Source organism: Perca flavescens, chromosome 16 (assembly GCF_004354835.1).
Source record: "Perca flavescens isolate YP-PL-M2 chromosome 16, PFLA_1.0, whole genome shotgun sequence".
Taxonomy (NCBI): domain Eukaryota; kingdom Metazoa; phylum Chordata; class Actinopteri; order Perciformes; family Percidae; genus Perca; species Perca flavescens.
In genome coordinates, this window is record NC_041346.1 from 22279716 (window position 1) to 22306380 (window position 26665).

Below are 26665 nucleotides of genomic sequence, written 5' to 3' on the forward strand. Positions count from 1 at the left end.
GACTAAGCTTTTCAAGGTCCTCTTTGAGACAGTGTAGCATGACAGATAAGAAAACCAGCTCATACAAAATGCTGTTACCTTCCCCACACTCCAGCTTAGCACACACTCCATCTGAGACGTAGTAGGAGGAGTTACAATTGAGGCAGTGGGTGGGGCTCGAGCAGAGCCGGCAGTGGTCCGAGCAGGGCTCACAACTCCTCTCCTCGGTGTGGTAGAAGGCCTCAGGACAGGCGTCCACACACAGGCCTTTATACAGGTAACGCTCCAGTCCAAACTTATCTGGAGGAAAACAACCATGGTTAAAAGAAGTATGATGTTGAACTTCCTGGTCATGCATACATTTGGTTTTCCATAGCCAGTTCCATTTGGATTTTAGTCTAACGTTGGTAAAATACATAGACTTGTTAAGTGCAGAGTATATGTTATTCTATGGAGCAATGCACACAAATTCTAGCTTACCATTCACCTACATAAGTATAGTTCTTAAATTGGCGCTCTTTATTTTACTCACTGTACTGCAAAACAAGTCTCCAAGTCAAATTTTAGCACACAAATGTCTTCAAACAAAGAACAATTTATTAATATAATCCTGCTACTTATTTTTTTACAGAATGGTCTGTTCACTGTCTGTTCATTTGCATAATTAGGTAAAAATGCATTTTGATTTATATGTTTTAAGACGATCTGCTTTGCATGCATGTACCAAGTGATTTTGAGCCCATTACAGCGACTAGAAAGTGAGAAAAACCGTACCTCACACACAAACAGCGTGATTCATGTGTTCAGGCCTTACCAGTGTCACAGCTGGTACAGTTGGCAGGCCCTGCATCCACACAGGTGGCACAGGTGTGGTCGCACAGGTGACACTGTCCACCTGACTGGTACTTGCCCTTGGCACACTCCGCCATGCAGCGGCCTGCATCTAGAGCCCTGCAGCCGACAACAACATCAGAACCACTTTTTTCTGCTGCACCACAAAATCAACAGCTTTGAATTATGTCTATGCAAATGAGCTGAACTCATTTTTATCCCAGCATGTAACATATGGTAGAGTTACACAGATAAAGCTGAGTGTGTTGACACAGCAAGAAGAGAGGGAGGGGTGGTCGCTTAAACTTGGAGGTAATGAGGGATTTTTTAGACACCAGCGCTGATTATTTGAAATTGTTGATAACCAATTTATCTACTGATGAGCAATATATCAGCAAGACTAATCTATTCCCAACATTCCATACAGTAAATTACTGTCTTTTGTCATAGTGTCATTTTTTCTGACAATATGTAGAGTGCAACAGACCATAAGCGGCAAATAAAATGCCTTTTAAAAATTTGATCTAATCAATTAATCAGTCTATTATTTTTTCAATTAATCAATTGTTTAGTCTATGAAATGCCAAAAAAGTGAAAAAAATGGCCATCACAACTTCCCAGAGTCCAAGGCAACGTCTTCAAAGGTCTTGTTTTGTTCATAAACCTAAATATATATCTGTTTACAGTGATGTATGACAAAGAAAAGCGGATTTCTTTTTATTATTTTTGCTTGAAAAATAATTGAAACTTAATTATAATAGTTGCCAATTATTTTTCTTTAAATCGACTCATCAGTAAAGTGCCTGTTAGCTCTGCATCAGTTTTTTTTTTTTTAAATATTAAATTGCATGGTGGCTCAGTGGTTAGCACAGTTCCAACAAGCACTCTGGGCAAGGGTCTTTTTGTATGGAATTTGCACGTTATTCCTGACTTTTTAAGACTTACTGTACTATGAATTTTTCACTTTTTTCAACATACTATACTAGGACTTTTTTCAACATACTATGCTTTGAAGGTGGGAGAGAGAGGGAGATTGACATGCAGCAACGGGGCGACAAGGACTGAGCTTCAGACATAGGGCGCACACTGAACATTTTTTTCACTTTTTTCCATATACTATACTATCACTTTTATTGACATACTATACTATGACTTTTTTTCAACATACTATACGATGACTTTCGAAATTCTATGCTATCACTTTTTTCATCACTTTCTTTAACATACTGTACTATGATTTTTTCGACATACTATACTATGACTTTTTTTTGACATACTATGCTATGAAATTTTCTATCACTTTTCAACATATTACACTATGCCTTTTTTCACTTTTTTTTGGACATACTATGACTTTTGTCAACATACTATACTATGACTTTATTCAGGGTTTCTGCAGGTTTTACCAAGTCAAATTTAAGACTTTAAGACCTTTGTAAATGAAATTTAAGACCTATATCACGACATAAAAGTAACAAAATGCAGAGTCACAAATGTACTTGCCAAGTAAATAAATGTATTCAAATTACATAAAAGCAACAGAGCAATATATCTGTACACATACAGTGAATTATATTTGGACAAGCAAAAGAAAGGACTACAACACTGCAGAATTAAAAAAATATTTTTCAATGAGCATTAGAGGTAGCGTTACATGGACATAGACAATTATTTAAGACCTAGAACACAATACTTAAAATTTTGATTTTGAAATGTTAGACTTTAAGACCCTGCAGGAACCCGGTTATTCGACATACTGACATTTTGTATTACATTTTTATTGATTTACTATACTGACTTTTTTTTGACATACTATGTCTACTACTTGGGGATGGCAGTAGCTCAGTCAGTAGGGAGTTGGGAACTGGAGGGTTGCTGGCTCAAGTACCCATACAGACAAAGTATGGTGGTGGACTGGTAGCTGGAGAGGTGCCAGTTCACCTCCTGGGCATAAAGTGAAATGACACAGGAAAAAAGTATTGAACACAATGGCTGAAATTTATTTAATACTTAGTAGAAAAGCCTTTGTTGGTAATGACAGTTTCAAGACCCCTCCTGTATGAAGAAACTAGTCGCACACGTTACTCAGCTGTGATTTTTGCCCATTCTTCCACATATACTGTCTTAAAATCTTGAAGGTTCCGGGGGCATCTTCCATGAACTCCAGTCTCCTTTAGTTCTTCAGAGGTTTTCAATTGGATTCAAGTTGTGCGATTGACTGGGCCATTCTAATTTTCTTTTTCCGAAACCAATTGAGAGGTTCCTTGGCTGTGTGTTTGGGATCTGAAATGTCCACCCTCGTTTCATCTTCAGCATCCTGGTGGATGGCACCAGATTCTTATCAAGAATGTCACAGTACATTTCTCCATTCATCCTTCCTTTAATTATATGAAGTCTGCCAGTGCCAAATGCTGAAAAACGGTCCACACCGTGATGTTCCCACCTCCAAACTTCACTGTTGGAATGATGTTTTTAGGGTGATGTGCAGTGCCATTTCTCCTCCAAACATGGTGTATGCTATGACAGCCAAAGAGTTCAATTTTGGGCTCATTTGACCAGATTATATTCTCCCAGTATGTCATTGGCTTGTCCAAATGTTGTGCAGCAAACTTTAAGCGAGCTTCCACATGCCTTTTCTTGAGCAGTGGTGTGTTGGGTGGTGTGCGTGCATAGAGGTCATGGCGGTTGAGTGCATTATTAATTTTTTTCTTTGAAACAACTGTACCTGCTTCTTCCAGGTCTTTCTGAAGATCTCCGCGAGTGGTCCTTGGTTCTTCGACAACTCCTCTAAGTATTCTTAGGACCTGGTCGTGGCCGGTTAATGGTGAAATGATGTTCTTTCCACTTCTGGATAATGGCCCCAACAGTGCTCACTGGAACTTTCAGAAGTTTAGATATTCATCTGTAACCAATGTCATCCGTATGTTTTTCTACAATAAGCTTGCGAAGGTCTTGGGACAGCTCTTTGTTTTTACTCATCATGAAATGCTTCTTGAGTGACACCTTGGTAATGAGAAATCTTTTTATAGGCCATCAATTAGGACTAATCCAGCCGATATTAATTTGTATTTATAGGGGGCAGGATTGCTTCCCATGCCTTTTTACACCCCTTTTTCTTCATGTGTTCAATTATTATTCCCATTATTATTCCACTTTATTACACATAACTTTTGTCATGGACATAAATATTTTAATTTCTCTGTATGTGTGGATTACTTGGGTTGTTACTGACATCTGGTGAAAACTTCATTCCAACAGCCCCATCGGAAATATATTTACTGGGAAAAATGATGCGTTCAATACTTATTTTCCCCGCTGTATTAAGTAGGCAGTGCAGACGTTGACCCCTGGTTCGATCCTCAGTCAAAGCCGTGCCATACTTTCTTTGACATACTATGCTATGACTTTATCACTTTTTTCGACATTCTATGCTATGACTGTTTAACAGTCTATTTAGTTACACGGTGGCTGAATGGTTAGCACGGTTGCAGCAAGAACTATTAAAGCTCCATTGTGTAATTTTTTGAGTTGATTCTTAGCAAAAACCCCTTTGTTCTTGCAGGCTCATTCATGTGTAATTACTTCCACCAACTAATTAAAGTATTCTTGTACGCGTAGAATCATTCAGAATACATACGAACGACTCACTCGAATGATGGCCGCTATGTTGCGCCTCCATCTTTAAAATACATTAGCCAAAGAGGGACATACCTCCGCCTTTTGCGCTTTTAAACTCCGTGGCACCGTGACGAATGCCAGAGAGGGGGAGAAGATAACGGAGTTGCCAAGGAAGTTAAAAAGAGAATTAAAACGACAATGTGACAGGCAAAGAAACAAGCCCAAAGTTAATATTGAAGTGGCTTTTCCAAGATGGAAAGAGCTAATAAGGAGCAAGGATTTTAAAAAGGGACACCGAAGTTGCCTGCTTTCTTCTCAAAAGGTAATTCTGCCTTTGTGTAAATTCAAAGTTTTATAGTTACTTGACTAACTATACCATGGTTGTGCATAACGCTAGAGTGATGTCTAGCATACTTTTCCTCGTGTCAATGATGAAAAATAAATTGTCTACCTTGTAACATAAACATAATCATAGGTGTTGTGATTTCCCTGGCAGACAACTCACGTAACGGAGTTTTAACACAGACCAGCTACAGCTAGAACAGCTGCGTGTAAACAATGGAGATACTAAGCATGGGCATCAGTTTGGTTTGAAATGTGCTGGGGACAGAGACGCATTCAGAAGTGCATTTTCAGAAGTGCTGGGTACAATGACGCATTCATTTTATTTTTTCTCTTTCGCGCAGGTCATGTTTTGAAAGAAGCTGTACTGTAGCTGTTGTTGATGTGATGATGTCCGATACATTTTACGAAGAAGAAAGCCTTTATTTTTCAAAAAGCATTAGACATATGACCCACTATGTTCTGCTTCATGTATCCATGTAGACAATGTGACATGACGTGACAGACTCAGAGAGAGGAGCTGCGCAGGATAAACAAAAAAATATATAAATAAAAACACTTCTGGAGTACTTTTGGGACACTGAATAACTTTACATTATTATTACTACATGTCATTTAGCAATTGCTATATATCAGAGGTTGCACGCCTCTGGAGCAACTAGAGGTTAAATGTCTTGCTCAGGGACACATTGGTTGATGTATCGCAGTAGGAATTGAACCCAGATCTCCAACACCAAAGGCATGTTTTATATCCACTGCACCATCACCACCAATAACTGAGCAAAGAGTTGCTTCTGGGGTTTCAGTGCAAACACAATCCTCTTGAATGGAGAGAATGATTCCTACAGATCAGGGGAAGTTCCAATTCAACTCCGAAAAAAAACGGAATCTGGCTCCTTGAGATGTGTAAAAAAAAAAAAAAAAAAAAAAAAAAAAAAAAGTTTATCCGAAGTTAGAGCGCAAGTGAGCGGTGTTGAAGTGCGAGCAGGCGCCTGAGCCTATGCACCGTCCCGTGGAATAACGGTGCAGGTGCTTAAGTCATATTGTGCAGCACAATATTTGTAGTTCTGCACCACAGAATGGCTGTCTGTGCCTGCCCTGTGGGGATATAGATTTTTGTGGATTTGTTGGCATCTGTCGCTCATGAATTATATGCATTATGAACTTTATTTTTTTTTTAACTAAATTGAGCTTGAGTTTAAAAAAAAAAAAGTGGTGGGTACAAAATGACTCATTACAAAATCTGATAGATACGCGTACCCACCGTAATCGACGCCTATGACTAATTGCTAATTTCAGTTTCATTGACATGATTGTTCATACTGCTCAGAGAAATACATTAAAAACACAAACCTATGTTGCTTCTTTCCTACGCTGTAAATATTGCCTTACACTATTAATCTTGTACAATATACAAAGTAATATTCAGTTGGTGGTCATATACAATTTCACCACTAGATGGGAGAAATTCTTACACAATGTAGCTTTAAGTAGGCAGTGCAGACGTTGACCCCTGGTTCGATCCTCAGTCAAAGCTGTGTCTTTTTGTGTGGAATTTGCATGTTCTTCCAGACTTTTTTTGACATTCTATGCTATGACTTTTTAATCACTTTTTTCAACATACTATACTAAGACTTTTTTTTTTAATTACTATGCTATGACTGTTTTCAACATAGTCTAACTGGCTGCATGGGGGCTCAGTGGTTAGCATGGTTACACCAAGATCTATTAAGTAGGCAGTGCAGATGTTGACCCCTGGTTTGATCCTCAGTCCAGGCTGTGCCTTTGTGTGGAATTTGTATGTTCTTCCAGAATTTCTTTGACATGCTATATTACTTTTTTTTGACATATTATGCTATGACTTTTTTCAACATTCTATGCTATGACTGTTTTCAATGTATTCTATTTGGCTGCATGGTAGCACGGTTCCAACAAGCACCACTAAGTAGGCAGTGCAGATGCTGACCCCTGGTTTGATCCCCAGTCCAGGCTGGGCATTTTTGTGTGGAATGTTCTTCCAGACTCTCTTTGAAATACTATACCATGACTTTCTTCCACTTTTCCATCCATCCATCCATCCATCCATCCATCCATCCATCCATCCATCGACTTTTATCATCATAATTTTTCGACATACTATGACTTTTTTCGACATACTCTAGCTTGACTTTGTTTCGACATACTATACTATGACTTTCGACATACTATGACTTTGACATATTTTACTTATTTCGACATACTATACTTTTTTCGACATACTATACTGTCCTTTTTCGATAAATTATTAAGTTTTTTTGACATTCACTTTTTTCCATATACTATGACTTTTGATTTTTTTCAGCTAGTTTCAACATACTATACTTTGACATATTTTACTTTTTTCGACATACTATACTAAGATTTTTTTTGACGTATTTTTTTTTTAGGCGTCTTCGATGGGAAGTTTTACTTTAAATTAATCTCCGTAGCAAGCAGTTATAAACAAAAAAAGGGTGTTATAATTAAACATCAAAGCCAGGCGTGATTACAGCTTAAAAAGGACCAGCCTCTGTTCTCTTTCCTTTTTCCCACGAAAAATTACAAAACACATTTCAATCCACACATATAAAAATTACAAAACACATTTCAATTGATATTATTTTTTATATATATATATATATATATATATATATATATATATATATATATATATATATATCTCAACAACAACACATGTCTCATTATTGTGTGTGTGTGTGTACGCATTTACACCTGTGCTTGTGATCCGATCACTCAGGATTTTAATACCAGGTCAAAATGGGGCCTCTCTCTCCATATGTATTGGTTTATATGTCTCTGTCAATAGGTCTGTCTGCTGTTAAAAAAAAATAGTGCAAATAGGCAAAATATTTGAACCCCTATCATTTCTTACCCTTTATTTTGCATCCTTCACCCCTTTCCCACTTTAGCTATTTATACTGCTTCTGCTGCTTAATAAAGTCTTATTTACGAATTCCTATTAATTCAAGCATAAAAATTTTCCACATTGTTCATTCATTGTAAATTCTTTTCGTACTTGAATGAAAATATTGAACACAGCTGATTGAGATTTCCTAATTTGACCCACCCATTTCCCCTTTTACCAACTCATTCGTAAGTCTTTAAAGTTAATTCTCCATCCAAATTAAAGCCGGCAATTCAGTTTAGCGTCAGTTTTTATAAAAACTTTCATGCAATATTGGTATTATTCGACTTATTAATTTGAACCATTTACACTTTTCCCTACAACCTCACCTTCTTACACATTTTAGTGTAGCGACAGCTTTTAAAAACCTGTAATATTCCACTTTTGTTCATCATCATCATCATTATTCTTATTCTACATTTCAATGAAATTCACTCTAATTAAACCTTTCCCACTTTTCCAACTATTCTCACTTCTTCACCTTCTTACGCAATTATGCCAGCAATCCAGTTTAATTGTAGCAATTTAGTCTTTTCTGCAGGAAATGCATTTTCTAGTATTATTTGATCCTCCACATCATGGTGAAGTGCCATTTTTTACTCAAGAAAACAGTGACATGTATCAATTTCCCCTCTGACCCTGAATCTAAAGACCAACTCACCGTGAAGAAGCACAGCTGATGCAGTCTTCTCTTTGTGGCCCTGTGCACTTCAGACACGTTACATCACACGTGTGGCACTTTCCGTTACTGTCCTGGTACTCTCCTGATAGACATGCACCAAAAGAACGATGCTGACTCATATGACTCAGAGTTAAGAGTAATCATTATACATGTATACATTTACAACACTTCACTAAATTCATACTTCTAGATATAAAATGTCCATAAAACAGCCTTTATACTCTCATTAAACATTAGCAGCAGTTGTGAACATATATTAATTTAGTTAAAGGAAATAGTTGTATTTGAGAAGTTAAAGAAGTAAGAACTAAATATTTTAAGGTTGCTTTCTATGTATCTAGCAGCAGTAAAGCCAACACGTAATAGAGGAAGAAGATGGTTGACTGACCGTCTGTGCACTCAGTGTTAACAACACACGCTCCCTCCTGCAGGCTGTGACCGCTGGAACAGCTGCTGCAGTTCCCCCGGCTCGGCCCCACACAGGTGAGACAGCTGGCGTCACACCTGAGGAGGAGAGCACAGAGACTGAACACATGCGCACACAGACACACATACTGACCACAAAAAAAACGGAGGAAAAAAAGCCCATATAGGCACACATCTACAAACAGCATGAGAACGAGCACAAACACAGAAGCCAGCCACCAGAATAAGGCCTGCAATCAGCAGATAAACAAACCACCCACACCTGAACACACACCAGTGAGCTCACCTCCTACATATCCTGTGCCCATCAGCTATCTCTGGGTTTGGCTCTGTGGCGTAGAAGCCAGCACTGCAGGAGGGCACGCACCTCCACTCCTCCATCAAGTAGCCCTCTGCACATTGGTTGCATGCCACGACACCTGCACCTGATGTTGCAGAAATAAACATGTTTTTAAATGATAGAAAGACACAAAAGAGTACTGCAAACAATTCCATGTCATGCATTTTATTGACATTTAAAGTTGTTATGCAGTTGATTACTCTTGACCTGTGCTCTCACCTGCACAGGTAGCGCAGACCTTATGACAGGGCTTGCATGTGCCTTCCTGCTTGTCGAGGTAGAATCCTGCCACACAGCTCTGCTGGCACCGATTCCCCTGCAGACTGGAGAGGGCGGACAGAGCATGTGGCACCGTGACACACACAACCAATCATGAGACACCATGAAGATGACTCATTGCCTTCAGACTGTAGACTCAGTTTTCCAACCCACAGCACACCACCACAAGTACTCAAAGAACTGAGTCAGTGAACACCATATTCTGGAAACTTCTAGCTGAACAATATGGTTACATTTGACAGGGACGTTTTGTTTTCTTGTGACAATACTGCAAAATGGAAGTCATGATACATTTTTCTTTTGGAGTTGTGTGTGGAAAATGAAGGGGTAACACATTCTTTTGAGTACAGAGTTAAAAACATTGTAGTTTTTTTCTAATTGTTATGATGCTGCAGAGTGTGTGTGCACAAGGAGAATCAGTATTCTCAGCGGCTGGAAGAGAAAGAGCAGTGTTTACCAGCGAGCAGTTAATTCAAGCATCATCAGAGAATTTATCTCACCTTGTGTCTGGTTTGCATTCTGTGCAGATGCTGTAGGAGGTGCACTTCAAGCAGTTCTCACTGCACTTTCTGCACATATTTGCATCTGTGGGGAAATCAAACAATACACATGGAATACACATCAGAGCGATTAATCAATCTTACTCACACACCCCTCAACTGCAGTTACATCAACTGACTATTCATTAGCAGGCTCATACGCAACTGTTTGCAGCTCTTTTGTAAACCATAGATCCTTAAAAGGTTCACTGGAGGTTATTTCTTTATTCTTAAGCATAATTACAAAATATGCAACAAAACACTAATCATTCTAGCAGTTTTAAGGCCAAAAATCCAACCGTGGTCAAGGTAGAAGCTGTCCCCACAGGCGGCTGTGCAGGTATTGGCCCCCTCAGTCAGGTGATGACCAGGTTGACAAGAAATGCACTGGTCACTACGACTCCCAGTGCAGCTCTCGCAGGGGGAGTAGCACCTCTTACAACGCCGGCGGTCGCCCCAGAAACCCCTGGGACACTCAGATACGCACATCCTATTGGACCGACACGGACCAAAGCACATAGAGGACACAAGGCGTCATTCTCTAAATGAGTGGGAGTGAATGACAGTCTGGGTCCATTTTCACCATCATAATGTGAAATCATGGTCACTTAAGAATTTGGAATAATGTATAAACATGTGGACTAAATAGTAGCTGCTGCTGCTCTTTGAGCCACTCCCCTCTGGCAGGAGGCTGAGGTCCATCTGGACCAAAACCTCACGTCACAAGGACAGTTTTTTCCCCTCCACCACTAGCCTTATTAACAAGGCCCGGAACCCACCCTGACTCTCTCCACACCCCACCTCTGGCTCTACATGCCACTGTCCTTAATCGGCTGTTCTGCTCTAATTTTATAAAGCTTTTCGGATTCTGATTATTTACCTTTGCAATACTGTATGTGTGAGCCATATACTCTGCAGCAGCATCACCGCATAATGTACACTGCATTCTGGATCTACAAACTGTACTCATGCTAACCTTGTGTTGTTCTTGAACTTGAGATAAAAGTGTAAACACATAACACACTGCTGCGGGCTGGGCCCCTCACAACCATCGTCACTGCATTCTGGGTCGCAGGGTCCTGGAAGGGCAAATGCTCGCAAAGTCACTACACAGTCATAGCAACAACAGAGAGGTTATTTAGATTGCTGATATACTGTAGTTCCATATTTACATTTAAAAAAAAAAAAAAACTATCAAACCAACATAAACTAAACTAGCTGCTGTCTGAGCTAGAACAAGGGACAACTTAATATCAGCTGAGTACATGACTCACCACTGTATTCTTCAGTGAGGTCACCATCCATTGGCATCCCAGCCGATCGGGCTCGCTCACGATGCCTGGGATATGGCTGCTCTGCAGTGCCGTAAATCACCAGGGACCACTCCTTTAGCGTCCCTATTTAATAACAACAGAGAAACAGGAAGAGAGCAAGATAAGAGGCCTGTCCCGGGAGGCCTGCGCTGTATTTTAGCTGCTCTTCTAGTCAAACTTTAATGTCTGTTTCATAATACTGTGATGTTACAAAGAGGAAAAGCAGACCTAGTTCAGTGTTGTCTCTCTTCTGAGAGGAAGTATCCTGGATTTTCAAAGTCCATTCCCCTGCTGCCTGCTCCCCCCAGCTGTGAGTTGTCATGAAATCCCAGTTCTGAAATCCCTCGGTGGAGGAGTCGAAAGGCCTACAGCAAAACATTACTGTACATAATCATGATAATACTACCAACACCACCATCGCTGCTACTACTACAACTACTACTACATAAAATATTGATTAGATCAGCTTGAAATGGAGTACTTGAAAAATGCACATATTTTACTTTCCCCCCCCAATGCATTTTAAATTTAGCGTTATCAACACTTGTGTCTGTCTTGTTGCTGTATTTTTGGCATTACAGTTTTCAAGAAATTAATTTTGCCCATCTTTCTCAGATGCCAGTTCCCTGAAACACCATATGCTATTTTTCAGTAGTGTTTGCCAAAATCAATTTCCCCCCATAATTTGACAAGGTGTCAATCTGAAGAATTTAACTGTGGAGAAATATGCTCCGCTTTAAAAAAAGAAGGTATTGCCCATACATTAATGCATGTAGAAACCATGGGATGAAGCTATAGGGAGATGGTGATGATGTATTTGCCACACATACTGTCCGTGATTGAGCGTTTCAGTGTTTTAAGCCCCCAACTTCTCCTTCCAGGAAGCGCTGCCTGGAAGGCACTAGGATTAGGCAATGGTTATGGTCATGGTTAGGGTTAAGGTTAGGGTTAAGTGCCTTGAAGTCAACGGTCACAGCGCTGCCTGGAAGGAGAGGTTGGGGGCTTTAAACACCATCGAGCTGATTGAGCTTTGATCTTAGTTACCTGTTAGCTAGCAGCTGCGACACAGTGCCTGAAGGTGACATGAGCATAATGGAAAGGTCGCCACGACGACTGTGAGTGATGGTTACACGGACAACGACATGCTCCACATAAACAACGTGCTGCTGGGGCTTGCTGGAGCAGCCTGTACTCTCATACACAGACGTCAGCGCCGAGCCTGGATGAATAGTTCTGTCATGAGACAGAGACAGTAAAAGAATGAAGACACATAGAGAGCGGCAGAGATAAGAGGAGACAGAAAACAAGAAGCACAAGACAAAGTTACAAGGAAAGGAGCAGTAAAGTTGGAAAAAAAAAAAAAAAAGTGCGAGAATCAATGCGAGAGAAATCCATGTGCGAACTGAGAAAGAAATAGATAAAATGTGATAAAAGAGGAGGAATCAAGGGAAGCCCTGACTCAAAGCAAAGATGTCTTGCAGTGCAGTTTGTGTGATACCTGCTCAGCTGGATGGGCGCCTCCTCCACACACTCATGCTGTGAGGGGACTTGTTTCCAATGCTTGGCCTCGTTCACCATGCTCTCAGCATCCAGCAGGCCAAAGCCATACAGGTGGCTCACTGACAGACAGACACACACACATCACACACACACACACACACACACACACACACACACACACACACACACACACGTATACTACATAAGCTGGGGCAGAAAAGGCGCTGTAGCTTATAAAAAACATCACGCACTCCGGGGACTTTGTAGGCGTTTATTACTCCTCGGCTCACAGTATCTCATTAGTTTGTTTGCTCGCTGCTTGATAGTTTCCCTAAAAAGAGCTGAGAGAACATTTACCGAAATATGCTTATCAAGCTTCTTTGCTCATCTTCTTTATTAGAAGTTTTGAGAAGATTCAAAATACATCATGTAATTATTAATTTTCTTCAAACTACTTGCAAAAAACTGTGTGGATTTATAAATTTAGCATAAGTCCAATGGGAATACCTTTGTATCCGGCTCCATTAACGCGCCAGTCAGGAGCAAGAAGTTGATGAGGTTTTGATGTTCGGGCAATAATGTGCTGCACATCCCTCCAGGTTAGTAAAGGGCTGAGAAAAGGTCAGAGAAAAAACATCATACTCTCATCACCTGATCAAACCAATTAATGGTGCCTGCATGTATGGATTTGTGGGAGAGCTGCTTACTTGGCTTCCAAAGTGAGAGCGATGATGCCTGCAGCTATGGAGGAAGAGAGCGACGTCTCTGATTTAGCCCAACTGCAGCTCTGTTGTGGACCCAACGTTACCTGTCCAGGACACCAGATCAGTTTTCACCTGCCATTATACAGAAGTGTGCTTTTCTTTTTTGCTCAAAGGCCTTAATGGAGAAGATTTTCATTTGGGTTGAGTAATATGATATACAGTATACCATCAGATGATATACATTTGTCCATCAAAGATTTGGGCGATACCGTGTAAATGTATTTATATGTATTAGATCTATATATTGTAGGGTTGTCATCGATTAAACATTTTAATCGCAATTAAATCGTAATTTTTTTTTTTTTTATCTGTTCTAAGTGTCCTTGGGAAATTTTACAACTTTTTAATGCTCAAGTGGTATTGAAACTGGACGTACTCCTCAGATCACATCGACAGTACATGCAAAACATGACACGCAACACCCGCTCCTGTTCTGCCATCTTGTCTCTGCTGCAGGCAGCCCCGTTAAACTGAATGCATGATTTTGCTTTTTGCATGTTGTCAGGAGCCCTAACAAAGACATTCTGCAGAAGGAAAAGCCCTCAGTAAGTCTGAGGAGCAGCTCTCAGTGTTCAATTTACTCTAATCAGCCACCCAATCTTGATTAACCCATGAACCCTGCAAATTACATGGAGAGAGAGAAGCATGTGCCATTTTCTGCTCTGACTCCAAATGTGTTTAAATAGAGAACATTAAAAAGTATGTACCTAAAATATTGGGGGGAAAAAAACAGCAGGCTGGGATTGCGTCCACATGGCTCTCACAGATTTGTTCCCCATTATGTGAAATACCTACGTTTTGTCACGGCCATATGCACCTGGACTGACTATCACAACAAAGAACAGAGAAGCTGGGAGTGCAACACACACATAGGGAATTTGACATCATTCTCTGCTCAGGACGCCATTACTCCACTACATCTTTACATGGCAAGTATTTGTTTGCTGCTATATCAATGTTCTGAATGTCAAGTACAGCCCCTTTAAATAAATGTGTCAATGTGCAGGGGTTCCTTTTTTATGCATATGTTTTACAAAAGCCTCACACCTACAGTACACATAATTACATACTGTATAATTACGGTCTATCTTTCCTGGTCGGTTGCAATGCAAAACAAAGACTACTGCCAATCAACCAGGTAAAAAAAGGCCTCCTGAGTATGTGGCTTCCAGGATTTTTACACAAGGTTCCTACTGTATAATTAGACACGCTGCAACTGCCTTACAATGCAGCTCCTCTTATGGCTTTTAGTGCAAAGGCTCAAAAAAATACTGCATCTGTTGAAGTGAATGGGAAAATGCCACATTCCACATAAGATTATAGACCCTATAAAAAAACAGGGTCCAACTAGCTAATTTTACTTTGTGTGTCTTGCAAATTTCAAAGTTATTGTTCTACCAGAAAGAAAGAGAGTTCATAGAGAGTAGGGGGCGTTTTTGCTGATGGACAGGTGTTATTCAAATTGTTGGATGGATTCTTTCATTACATCACACCTGTAACTGTCATTATTTGGAGTTACAGGTGTAATGTCAATAGATTTAGCCATTTCATATTCCATGACAAGTCCATAATTCCAGAAAACTTTCCAACAAGTTCGCTGAAAAGAACAATGTAACTTGATAAAGATTATAAAGAAAACATGAATGCCCTTGAGGGAAAAGCTCCATATAAAACCAAGTAAATACAATTTGTATGTATTATTAACAACATAATTTTTAGCATGTTCACATTTACTGTGCACAGACTCTCCAGGTTGCAGTAGCAATTCAAATTGGAATTATCAATTAGACATATGATGTTTAAACACTTTCCTTATAATTCCTTATGAATACTATTTAACAGGAAACATCTTAAACATTATGTTGCTGCATTTAAAATATAAAATAAACATACTTACCTCAAGTGATATCTAGTAATGTAGACAATTTTAAATATGGGGGGATTTTTCTCAAGTAAGAAAATGCATCTTTTTTTAAAATCTGGGTACATGATGCTACACAATGCTTTCATTACACATAAAGATTAATCTCAGCACATCACGGCCTATTAGCATCTTTTGGTACTAAACAATCACACTGAAGATCTTTCTTATGCCTCTCACAGCCTCGACTCACCATCTCCTCTTTCTCCCCACCAGTATAAGCTGTTGCAAGTGTGGAGGCGCACTGCTCCAGGTAATCTGGCTGGCTTCCACGCCGAGTGCTGCTGCTGATAGAGATAGTGTAGATACTGCTGCTGTAGCCGTCACAGGAGCAGTGGTCACCTCTTCGCCCTCCGTTCCCCGACGCCCAGACAAAAACAGAGCCCCTCCCGTGCCGGCCCTGAGATTATTTGGGAAAGCAGACAGAGGTGATTCATTTATCAATGATATTCAAACATTGATTAGGAGAAAAAAAAGATACACCCTTGAAGTAAATATACAGCAGCAGGTAGGACACAGACATAAACAAAACACATGTAGCCAAGTCTTTTTCATGCACAAACTCTCTTTCTCTCACTGTTTTGATGCCATTATGTAAAGCAAGACGAGTTAGAGGCCCGGGTCCCTCCAAAGTGGCCCCGTCATCTTCTGGCCCCCAGCTGGCTAAGTAGATATCAATATACTGTGGTCTGAAGCACAGTGATTGGGCCTCCACCATGTCTGTAACATCTCCATCCAGCATACGGATGCCTACAGGTAAAGATAACGTTTTTTGTATCTATTATATGCAAAACATGCACCTCCAGAAGTCCTTCTGCATTCCAGTTTCATGCCGTCACTTGGACTCACCGCCTATCCGTGCGTGGAAAGAGACTCCAACCGTGCATTGAGAGTTATTTGCAGCGGCAGCAACCATCCCCGCACACTGTGTCCCATGGCTTCAGAGAAAGGAGGAGAACATCAGAACATGAGGTTAGATGCATATGCATGAGGAGAAGACGGGCTATTTCCGTTACATCAAACCAGTGAGAAGACAGAATACAGACTGGGGGATTTGCATATCCATATATGCATATAATTACTGAAAAATGGAAAGAAAAGCATGAATTAATTAAATTATTGGAATTATGACGGGGAGCGGAAACTGCAAAACAGGTGCAAAGAGAAATCTAGGAATAAGAAGTACTCACTAGTTAAAAGCATTGTTGGAATAATTTGGAGAAGGGTCTTCATCTTGTCCGTTCACATCATAACTGGCGAGTGGATCCTGAATCAGATGGATAGTAAGTATCAGCACATTATGAGATGCCGGTGGCTGTCCGTCTCCGTTTCATCAGACAAATCACAAAGAGCATTATTCACCAGTCCACTCGACAGTTAAGTGGATCAGACGTTTAATGTCCATTCCCATACTCTTGGCTGGCCTTTCCGAATCTTTGGCCCAAAAGCTCTGCCTGCAATATCTGTCTCAGCTCTGTGCTCTTACACTAAGAGCTCCGCCAAATTGCTTATGATTAATGTACCCTTCCTAAGAACAGCGTCCCATCCCAAGGCACTTACATAATTTGGCTTCAGATCCGGATGCTCTGTCTCAATGCCATCATCTAGGACAGACACCACCACACCCTTCCCAGTATACCCTCTCCTCCAGGCCCCTGCAATGTTCATACGAGACTGGCAGCCTTTGGACTCATCACTGCAGTGCTGTGGAGCAAATAGTGGGACATTCAATTTAGCCCCTGGGAGTAAAGAATAAATCAGAGTCTATTCTAGGCTCTGTCTGTATGGGTTTCAGACTTTAGCTTAGTAAAAGGAACAAAAAATAAATAAATCAGACTCACAATGTACCACAGGCTGTTCCACATTGAGTCATTATAGAGCAGCGTCAGGGTGCGGTTGGACTGAGGATGAGCAGGTGGAAGGTGTTTGGTCTTCATGTCAATGGAGTAGATGTGACTTGCTCTGGAGTTCCTCTTTGCTCTTCTCTGGGCCACCTGCTGTTGGAGCCATTCCACCTTAAAAGGAACACACAGGGCACTTGTACAGATGTAGACATGTATAGCTGCGTGGCTTAGTCTGAGTTGGTCCGTAAGTCAACCACTTTAGTCGAGACTGAAATATCTCAGCAACGAGCGGATGGATTGCCATGACAATGGTCCAGCCCCTCAGGATGAATTGTACCATCTTTGGTGATCACTTAACTTTTTCATCTGCCACCAACATGAGGTCAATCTTTTAATTTGTCCAATACTATGGTTTATTACCAAAAACTTTTAATAAAAGCAATTGAATAATTCCTATTAGCCTCATCTGTTTTTTGGGTTTTGTGTTATTTGCAAATTTTAGCATGCTAACATGCTAAACTAAGATGGTCAACATGGTAAGCATTATACCTGCTAAACATCAGCAGCTGTTGCATTAGCTCTAAGAATCCTCCTACTGTAGCATGGCTGTAGATGGTTTTAATATAACCCCGTTTGGCTGCTCCGTTTAAATAACAGGGGTTCAGCAAAAGGTCAATTGAACTGGAAAACTATGCTTTCAACTTTAGTTATAGATAGTAGAGATTTTCCAATAGCATTTTTTACTTCCTGATACAGATACCCGAACTTGAATATCGTCCGATACAGAGTACTGATCCGATAACAGCGCGTAAATTACATTTATTTATAATTTTTTAACAGCTGTATACTACTAATCCTGAATGGATGTGATATGATTGCCATCATTGTTGTATGGCCTGGCTAAACCCTTTGTAAAACATGAACAAATGCATACAGAGAATGAATGCCATAGAACTTTCTTTTATTATCTAGTTTGACAGTCAGTTATAACAGAACGATAACAAACTACTACTAGTAAAAGTAAAAAAAACTGTGGGCTAAATTAAGTGGAATCGGATTGGTGCATAGACTTGGTACTTGCCGATCCCAGCATTATAGCCAGTATCGGCGGCATGTCCGATACTGGTATTGGAACAACTCTAGTAGATGGGCCAAAGTTTAACCAGGAGGTTATTCCATAAATTATCACGGGTGTTTTAAACAGGCAGTTTGGTAACAGGAGTAACATACATGTGTGTGTAGAAAGGGCCAGTACATGAGTGTGTGTGCTCATGTGTTTGGATATAGGAAGGGGACATGCTGCTAATTAATAATCCAGCAGAGTCTCCTCATATCCCATTACTATACCTTGGTCTCCTTGGCGACGCTAACAGACACCTCTTTGTTGGACACAATGGACCTCTTCGCTGTCTTGTGGTGACGAAAACTGTAATAACTTTTCAGGTCTCCAATCTGGTGACACAGACATCAAATCCTCTAAATTAATTTATTTTCAGGTGAAGGTGTGTTGCCCATCCTGCTCTGTCCCTATAATAAACAGCTGTTAAATTATGAAACTGCCTCTGGTGTGTTTCATTAAGGCGGCTACCTTACACCTGTGATAGTTTTTCAGGCAACGGCAACCTGAGCCACAAGACTGCTCATGTGTGTACCATAATGTCATGAAGTAAACGGATAGATTTTTTTTTTTTTTATATATAAGAAAAGGAGCTCTGGGTAATTTATGTTTAATATAAAGTAAGTGTCATGGGTTGGCTATGTTCTGTGACTGACAAGAATACATTATAGTCCTAATCTTTATTTATTGCCCAGTGGTTCAGTTGTGAAATTTGCTTTTGACTTCTGCCCTCAGCAATATGAAGCTAAGTATCAAAAGGGTTGTCCTGGTTCATATCACCTGTAGTGAAACATGGACCCAAGAACTGCAACTTTCATTACAGCACCTATCCCCAGGTAGTACATGTGTTGAATTTTATGGGCCTGGCCTCGTTCTGTTTTATTAATTTGCTTTTTTATTTATTTATTTAGTTTTTATTTGGTGATTCTGTGGGTGTATTGACATCTGCACACAATCTCTTCTCCCATCTTCCATCAGGGAGACGCTTGCAGAGCATCCAAACACGCACAACACGTTTTAGGGATAGTTTTTACCCCCAGGTAATAAGGTTATTGAATATAGCACAACAGGAAGGAGGGCTGTGGTCTGAACTTAGTCACTTATATATATATATATTATGTTGGATATTTTATAATGTTTTTAATACTATTATGTTTTTAAATTGTTATTATTGACTGGTGCTGAGGGAGTGCTAAGGCACATTGTATTTCATTGCTGTGGTACTTTGTACTAATATGCATATGACAATAAACTTGAATCTCTGGTCTGATTGATTTTTTAATTCTTTTGTGTAAATGAGTTCTGACAAATTCTTTGCAACCTTGACTGAGATGGCAATAAAATGCTGCTTCTTTGAGGTTTAACTGCTCGGATAATTAAAATGAAATGGTCGGGGTTGGAATAATGAAATGAAAGCAAGAGGTACGAGAACAAAATGGGTTTGGTTTTTTTGGCAGCTTGGTATCCTTCTCACACTGACGACAAACATCCCAGCAGGCTTGTAATGTAGATGAGCAGCTGCTTACTTCTGATATAAAAAGTTCTCCAGGACTCCTCAAAAGTAAAAACTTTCAGTCCCTATGACTAAACTAATATTTAAACGTTGTTCTGCTGTAACAGTTTAGTTCTACTTCTACCAGTTAGGCTATTACCTTTTTTTTGTTATCATTGAAACAAAATTATCTAAGGTAGCTATATAAATTACTAATAATATCAGGATTTCCTTAAATCTTTCAAGTTTCAAGTTATTTATTATCAAATGCACAATAATTACAGAAGCAGTCGTCAATAAAATTCTTGGGTCTCAGGCTCTCTCCAACAATGCTCATAATTATGTTAAAAAAAGAAATCACACAAGTAAAATAAAGACAATCTAAGACCTAATAATAGTGCAAGTTAATAGATAGATAGATAGATAGATAGATAGATAGATAGATAGATAGATAGATAGACAGATAGATATCAAATTTAACAAATACTGTTGACTGGCTTCTGTCTAGATGTGTTTGTGCCATTAGGGCTGAGGCCTAACTTGAAGCTCGTTGCCTGAGAGGCCTATACACTTTGAGCTTCCCTACACACTTACATCAACAGTGATCGACTGAGGAATTAAGGTATTCAATAGAAAATAAAAAGGCAACAATTAAGATGAAGACTGCAAATGCTCTGGTGTGTCCCTGTCTGGTGCTTCTTATGTAGGCTACGGTGCTGTATGTGGCATCACACTTACCTGACCCATATTAGTAAATCCATATTTCTCTGCTATCCTGTTGACAGACTCACTGTCCCCTCTTATTCTTATCGCCCAGTCGTTGGTGTAAATCGTTGCATGACAAAACTGAAGCAGAATTCCCATCCACATCGCTGAGAACCGCATGACTGCAGAGATGAAGAGGCTTCCTCTAATTAGAATTAGAGTGAGGCAACAGGTGTTCCATGCGTCGTCTCTCCTGCGGAACGTGTTTCTCATTGGCGAATCCACTGTCGCAAAAAAAACAGCTTCATGACATGTTATGCATGAACGGAAGGATCTTTGACTGCCGAAGGTGTCAAGACTTGACATTCATTCACTGGAAACAAGCAACTATCGATTTACTGATTCAGTATGGGAGCCAGGGATCACCTGTAGTGCATTTCTTTGAGGAGTGGTTGCAGCCCAAAATGCACGTTGTCGTTTTGATGAAATATAACCCCTGTTTTTCCTCATTAGTTGCCATTGTAGCCTACTGTAAAACACGTGAATGGTTAAGAAGTGGCCACAGAAATAAATGTGAACTGTGTAATAGAAACTGCAAATTACAATAAACCGTCATCATTATAGGCCTCAATAATTTAATAAGCATTTAAATTGACAAAGCAGTATAAAATAAACAGGCTGAACTATTATAAATGATTTTAAAAACGTGTTTTCTATAGACTATGACATAGTGACATAGTGATAGAGTCAGTGGTGTAGACCTACATTTCACAACAACATTTTACAAATTATTTGTATTCCTAAACACAAAAATGGCAAGCAGTTGCATTAACATCTTTTCATTAGAACCAACAGTGGAAAGTAACTACATACATGTACTTATTCCCAGTACTGTAGGTCTACTTAAGTACAGTTTTAAAGTACTTGTACTTTACTTGGATATTTCCTTAATAGTACTTACTGTACTTCTACTGGGCTAGCTACTCCACATTTCAGCCTGCCTATGGTCCCCCAGTGGCTAGAAATGGCGATAGGTGTAAACCTAGCCCTGGGTATCCTGCTCTGCCTTTGAGAAAATGAAAGCTCAGATGGGCCGATCTGGAATCTTGCTCCTTATGAGGTCATAATGATACTTTAGGTACATTTTGGTAATTAATACTTCTGTACTTCTACTGGATTTTGAAAGTAGGACTTTGTAATGGAGTATTTTCTAACGGTTGTATTAATACTTTTACTTAAGTAAAACATCTGAGAATGTCTTCTTTTAGATTAGTTCAACTTTATTGTCATTGTGCAGTGTACAAGTACAAAGACAGCGAAATGAAGTTTGCGTCCAACCAGAAGTGCAAAAAAAGCAGAAAAGTGCAATGCGATATAGACAGGTGGTGCATAGGCAGGACAAGAAATATACTGCAGTGTTATAAGAGCAGAATAAATATGGCTATGTAATATGAACCATGTATGAACAACATGTACAGATATGTGCAATATAGTAGCAGTGACATTATACTAGTAGCAAGAATAATATAGATATAGATATATGCAGTGTATTAACAGAATATATAACAAGAAAAACAGAATAAATACGGATATTCTGAATGAACCATATGGACAGATATGTACAGTATGTACAACTATGTGCAGTGTGGTAACATTGTAAGAGTAGCACCACTGATTAGAACACAGCATTAGCATTAGCATTAAAAGGTCAAATGGACTCATATTTGTATTATCTCTGTATTATCATCGTATTTCAATATGCAGGTGTACTCAGTATTGAAGTATTTTAGCTATAGTTCCATTATAACATTCATGTTTTTAACCTCATTACATGTGATGGTTATTTCAGTCACCTCTTTGCTCCTGGGCAAAACATCTGTGGAGAGAAGAGTCACTGTCTAAACTCATTGTATATATGGCCTGTGTGTTTTCAGTGAAAAACACATAACATTTAAAAAGTAATATTTCCTTTGAGGCAACGGATGTTTTTGTAGTATTATTATTTGGCCAAATGCCTTTTCCCTTGGCACCACAGCAGTCTTTTCATTGTGAAGCGACTTCTCTGCATTTAAAGATTCAATGCTTTAACTGGGTCAATCTGTAGCAATCGGAAAAAAACCTTTATGGTGTGTAAGAAGCATACCATCAAGATATTCTTAATGTTTAATGTTGCAATTGTATGTATACAGATGGGAAAGACTTGAGTGGTGGTGATAAACTGCATGCACTTAGTAAATTGAAAAATCACCTGTGTAGGACCATAACAATGCAAATCTGTGGGTTGTTGAATTCTACATTAACAAAACAGTATTTTAAAGAGATAGTTAAGAATCTGCTGGAGGAGAAGATTGAGGAAAGGAGTGTCAATATTCTCATCTAACTCTCCACCAGAAAGTGAATAACCATATTACCCAAAATGTCAATCTGATCGCTATCTGAGCAACTGTGCACTGTCATATAGCTTTTTAACTGTGACACTGTCTTAGCTTGTATATGGTTTCCACAGACCTCTCACAGATCCCATTTATTTCAATAAATAAACACATACATAAAGGAATACAGTCAATGAAACATGAAAGATCTAGGAGTACATTTATTACTTCTTCTCTTATTCCTGACAGTTTGTCAAAGGGTACTATGGATGTTATTTGCTGGTTTATATAAAAACATATTACAGATTAAATCGATTATCATGCTTTTCATAATAATGCTAGTATACCAAAAAGCTTACATAAATTGTTGTATTATAATGAAGTTGTAATAATTTCCTTGATAGTACTTTTGATATAAATATTATTATGTTTTGCAAACATGTTTTGACAAAATATTCAATCTATCACTTCCAACGAATCTTTAAACTTAATAAATAACATTGTATTTCCATCTTTACTTCAAAAAGCACGGTCTTTTACTGCATTATCTTTGATTGATGATCAGTTCTAGCATGTTTTAGGAAAATTATCTGTAAATAAAACACCTACATTTTTTTTTTTAAATCTTGCACAGAAAAGTGCACATTGGTAAAACAACTTGTTTTGCATACCATAGACAATTGTGAGGAGAAACTGGAGAAGAAGATGGAGAAAGAGGTGAACTAAATGAAATCCTTTGTGTCATCTACAAAGCTGGAAAGCTCTATTTCATCTCATTACATCGAAGCATACTACAGTAAAATCCATTCTGAACTTCTCATCCAGTGCCAAAGTATCTTATTTTGTTGTTTAAAACATTACAATACTGGATTACATGGAGAAATGCAAATAGTTAAAGTTGATAGGAAATTAAGGATTATCAGGATATGTGATGCAACATGTCCCAGTGTGTAAATATTACTAGGATCTGTGTGTGTATTTAAGAAGAACTGTTGCCTGTTTTGCATTACATCAGGCTTAGCCTGGTGAAAATAATCATAAGTCATCACTACACATTACTGTTATTTTACTAATGAAATTCTTCAGTGGCAGTAATTTCAATTAATGCCACAACATTAGTCACACAGTATAATTATGCCACCAGAGACCTGCTATGTGTGTGTGTCAGGTCGATGAGGTTCATAATGTGATGTATATTGCATGTTGTTGGAGGATCCCCTATTAATTGGGAGGAGTTGTGGGCATCTCTTGCTGCTGATTTGATGTTGTAGGAAATAAAGGGATAAGGGTCTTTGGCCAGACAAAATAGATGAACAAAACAATCATTCAAATATGTAATATAAAAAAACTTAACAAAAAAGTGCTGTTTGTAAATAAAGGAATAGTTAGATGAGTAGGTTGACACTATTCTCATGCGTGTACGGTAAATATTAAGTGACACATGACAGCCAGCTTAGCTTAGCACAAAGACTGGAAACAAGGGGAAACAGCTAGCCTCGCTCTGTCCAAAGGTAACAACATCCCCCTATACCAACACTACTAAAATGTACTAATTAATCCTGCTCTGAGTCCGCAATGGTTCAAAAGGTTTTCAATGCCTTTAAATTGATTTATCCATAACGTACTGTCACTTAGATACAACCTTGGACAGTCTGGAGAAGTTTTTTATCAGGTAATGTTTGAAAAAGCAGGATATTGATTGCTATGACCACTTCTGATCTAATGTTTCAGATCAGCAGCACAGCCAATAACAATTCAGTCCCATCACAAGCAGCCAAGGATCCTCATATGAACCATGAATCTGAGAGAAAATCAACGATCCTTGGACCAGCTCTTTGTTGTGGATTACCAAAAAGCGAGAGCCTCAAGCAAAATAGTCTCTTAAACATTTCTTATTAGGAGGATAAATGTAAAGTGCAACCAGAGAAAAATTGGAAGAAAATCAAAGTTTTTAAATGTTAATAATGATTCTGTCTGTTGTGTCATCACGTAACAATTCATGGCAAATTATTAATAACACCAAGAAGAAAATCCACATGAAAATGATCTCTCCAAGTATCTTGCTTGGATACCTGTCAATATATTGTTTAAAGTCATGTTCAATGTCCACTGTGACCTTGAAGCGTAAATCCCAAAGAACAGGTTCCTGATGCAATATGCACTCACAGTCTTTATCATCTTCTCCACAGCGGAGTAAAAAACAAACTGAACAAAACAAAGGAAAAGCACCTCTCGGCAAAGCAGTCACAGGACTTTGAAGTTATCTAACATGTCTTCAGAGAGACTGACTTTGATGTTCAGAAAACTCCTTTCAAACAGTGACACATTCCCCTGAAAATAATTGTCAAACGTGTTCCTGAGCACATTGACTGCCCTGCAGGCAGCACAGGCATGAACTCTTATTTATTCTTTGTTCATTTAAAAAAAATATTTTTAAATTTGTCATTGTTTGGCAAAATGAGTTTTGCTGCATGACATGTCATGGTAAGTAGATAACATTTCGAAGCTGTGATTACTGTCGTCCGTAGTGTGGCTTTAACAGTTTTATTTATTGGGTTTATGAACTGTCAGATCTTTTACTTGTTCAGTATATGGGGTCAGTGATTACCTGACACTACACTTGGTCTCACTACCAAGTGTTCTAAGTAGCCAGAACACTGGAACACGGTTTGTGTATGTTTGCATGGTCGAGGTTGGACCACTTTGTTTTTGTTGGCGTGTCTAGGCTGTCTACAGAGACTGCGTTTGTTTACAGTGTATTTAGGGGACCGGCAGCTCGCGGATAGTGAGCAGATGTTTGCTGTATGTGACAAAAAATGTTGTAGCCTAAAAAATGTGTGACATCGCTTAGAGTACCTTTAAGTGAATTAAGGGGCTACGTTTTTTTCGGGCCATGGCCTAATTTCAGCTACAAGCAACTGACTGGTTGATCTAACTTCTATTGGGAGGTGGGCCATACAACTTGTATACAAGTATAAAAAAATCAACCAACCATGATCGAATGACCCCCATGCATGTTTGCCAACATATAGCTTGGAGAATCATGTCCCAGCCTTAAGTTTAACTGCATTAAACAGTGTGCACCATGACGCTGGTCACATTAACACACTGGACCCCTAACTGCTCTTTATGAGCAGGTTGGCACCTTGCATGGCAGCCTCGACCATTATGGTATGAATGTGTTTATGCCTACCTTGCACGGCATCAGGATTCTTACAAGATCATGCAAGAATCACATATCACAAAAAAAATCTATTTTGTCAGGCAGGCTTTAAGTAGGGCGTTTGTGTCTAAACTACTAGTGTACCGGATCAGTCAGCATCCGTAAGGAGCTACTGACATAATTATAAATGTGTGTGTGAATTGGTTAATATTGGCATGTGACTATAGATGACTAGAAAACGCTATATAAATGCAGTCCATTTACCATTTACATATTGTAACAAAAACATATAACACAAGTCATTAAAAGTGAAGGAATGAGCACACAGTTGAAACTTTGCTCACAGCTCAGCTCCTATGTTGATGTTGATGTTCTTGTGAAGCCCCAACTATATACATTTGGGAAGTTCTTCTGATTCTTCTGAACCTCCTCCAACATCTCTGGTCTGCGCCCTTGTCGAATATCATCCCACTCTTTCTTAAAATCTTTGCTGT

At 39.1% G+C, this 26665-nt stretch overlaps 1 protein-coding gene across 1 annotated transcript in view; it reads right to left on the reverse strand.

The window, feature by feature from the left end:
• Nucleotides 1-20915, reverse strand: part of pcsk5a (proprotein convertase subtilisin/kexin type 5a) — a 32385-nt gene extending 11470 nt beyond the window's left edge. The window contains exons 1-23 of the mRNA XM_028602107.1: nucleotides 20670-20915; nucleotides 18670-18774; nucleotides 17320-17493; nucleotides 17039-17182; nucleotides 16669-16745; nucleotides 16328-16416; nucleotides 16056-16228; nucleotides 15672-15878; nucleotides 13501-13601; nucleotides 13301-13404; nucleotides 12792-12912; nucleotides 12338-12526; nucleotides 11522-11658; nucleotides 11255-11377; nucleotides 10957-11059; nucleotides 10280-10470; nucleotides 9942-10026; nucleotides 9382-9485; nucleotides 9109-9247; nucleotides 8785-8900; nucleotides 8376-8478; nucleotides 794-930; nucleotides 79-279 (exon numbers count right to left, since the gene is read on the reverse strand). Coding sequence (XP_028457908.1) covers nucleotides 79-279; nucleotides 794-930; nucleotides 8376-8478; nucleotides 8785-8900; nucleotides 9109-9247; nucleotides 9382-9485; nucleotides 9942-10026; nucleotides 10280-10470; nucleotides 10957-11059; nucleotides 11255-11377; nucleotides 11522-11658; nucleotides 12338-12526; nucleotides 12792-12912; nucleotides 13301-13404; nucleotides 13501-13601; nucleotides 15672-15878; nucleotides 16056-16228; nucleotides 16328-16416; nucleotides 16669-16745; nucleotides 17039-17182; nucleotides 17320-17493; nucleotides 18670-18774; nucleotides 20670-20909 — 3163 coding nt within the window. The 5' untranslated portion in view covers nucleotides 20910-20915. The remainder of the gene's footprint in view (nucleotides 1-78; nucleotides 280-793; nucleotides 931-8375; nucleotides 8479-8784; nucleotides 8901-9108; nucleotides 9248-9381; nucleotides 9486-9941; nucleotides 10027-10279; nucleotides 10471-10956; nucleotides 11060-11254; nucleotides 11378-11521; nucleotides 11659-12337; nucleotides 12527-12791; nucleotides 12913-13300; nucleotides 13405-13500; nucleotides 13602-15671; nucleotides 15879-16055; nucleotides 16229-16327; nucleotides 16417-16668; nucleotides 16746-17038; nucleotides 17183-17319; nucleotides 17494-18669; nucleotides 18775-20669) is intronic.
• Nucleotides 20916-26665: the final 5750 nt, after the last annotated feature.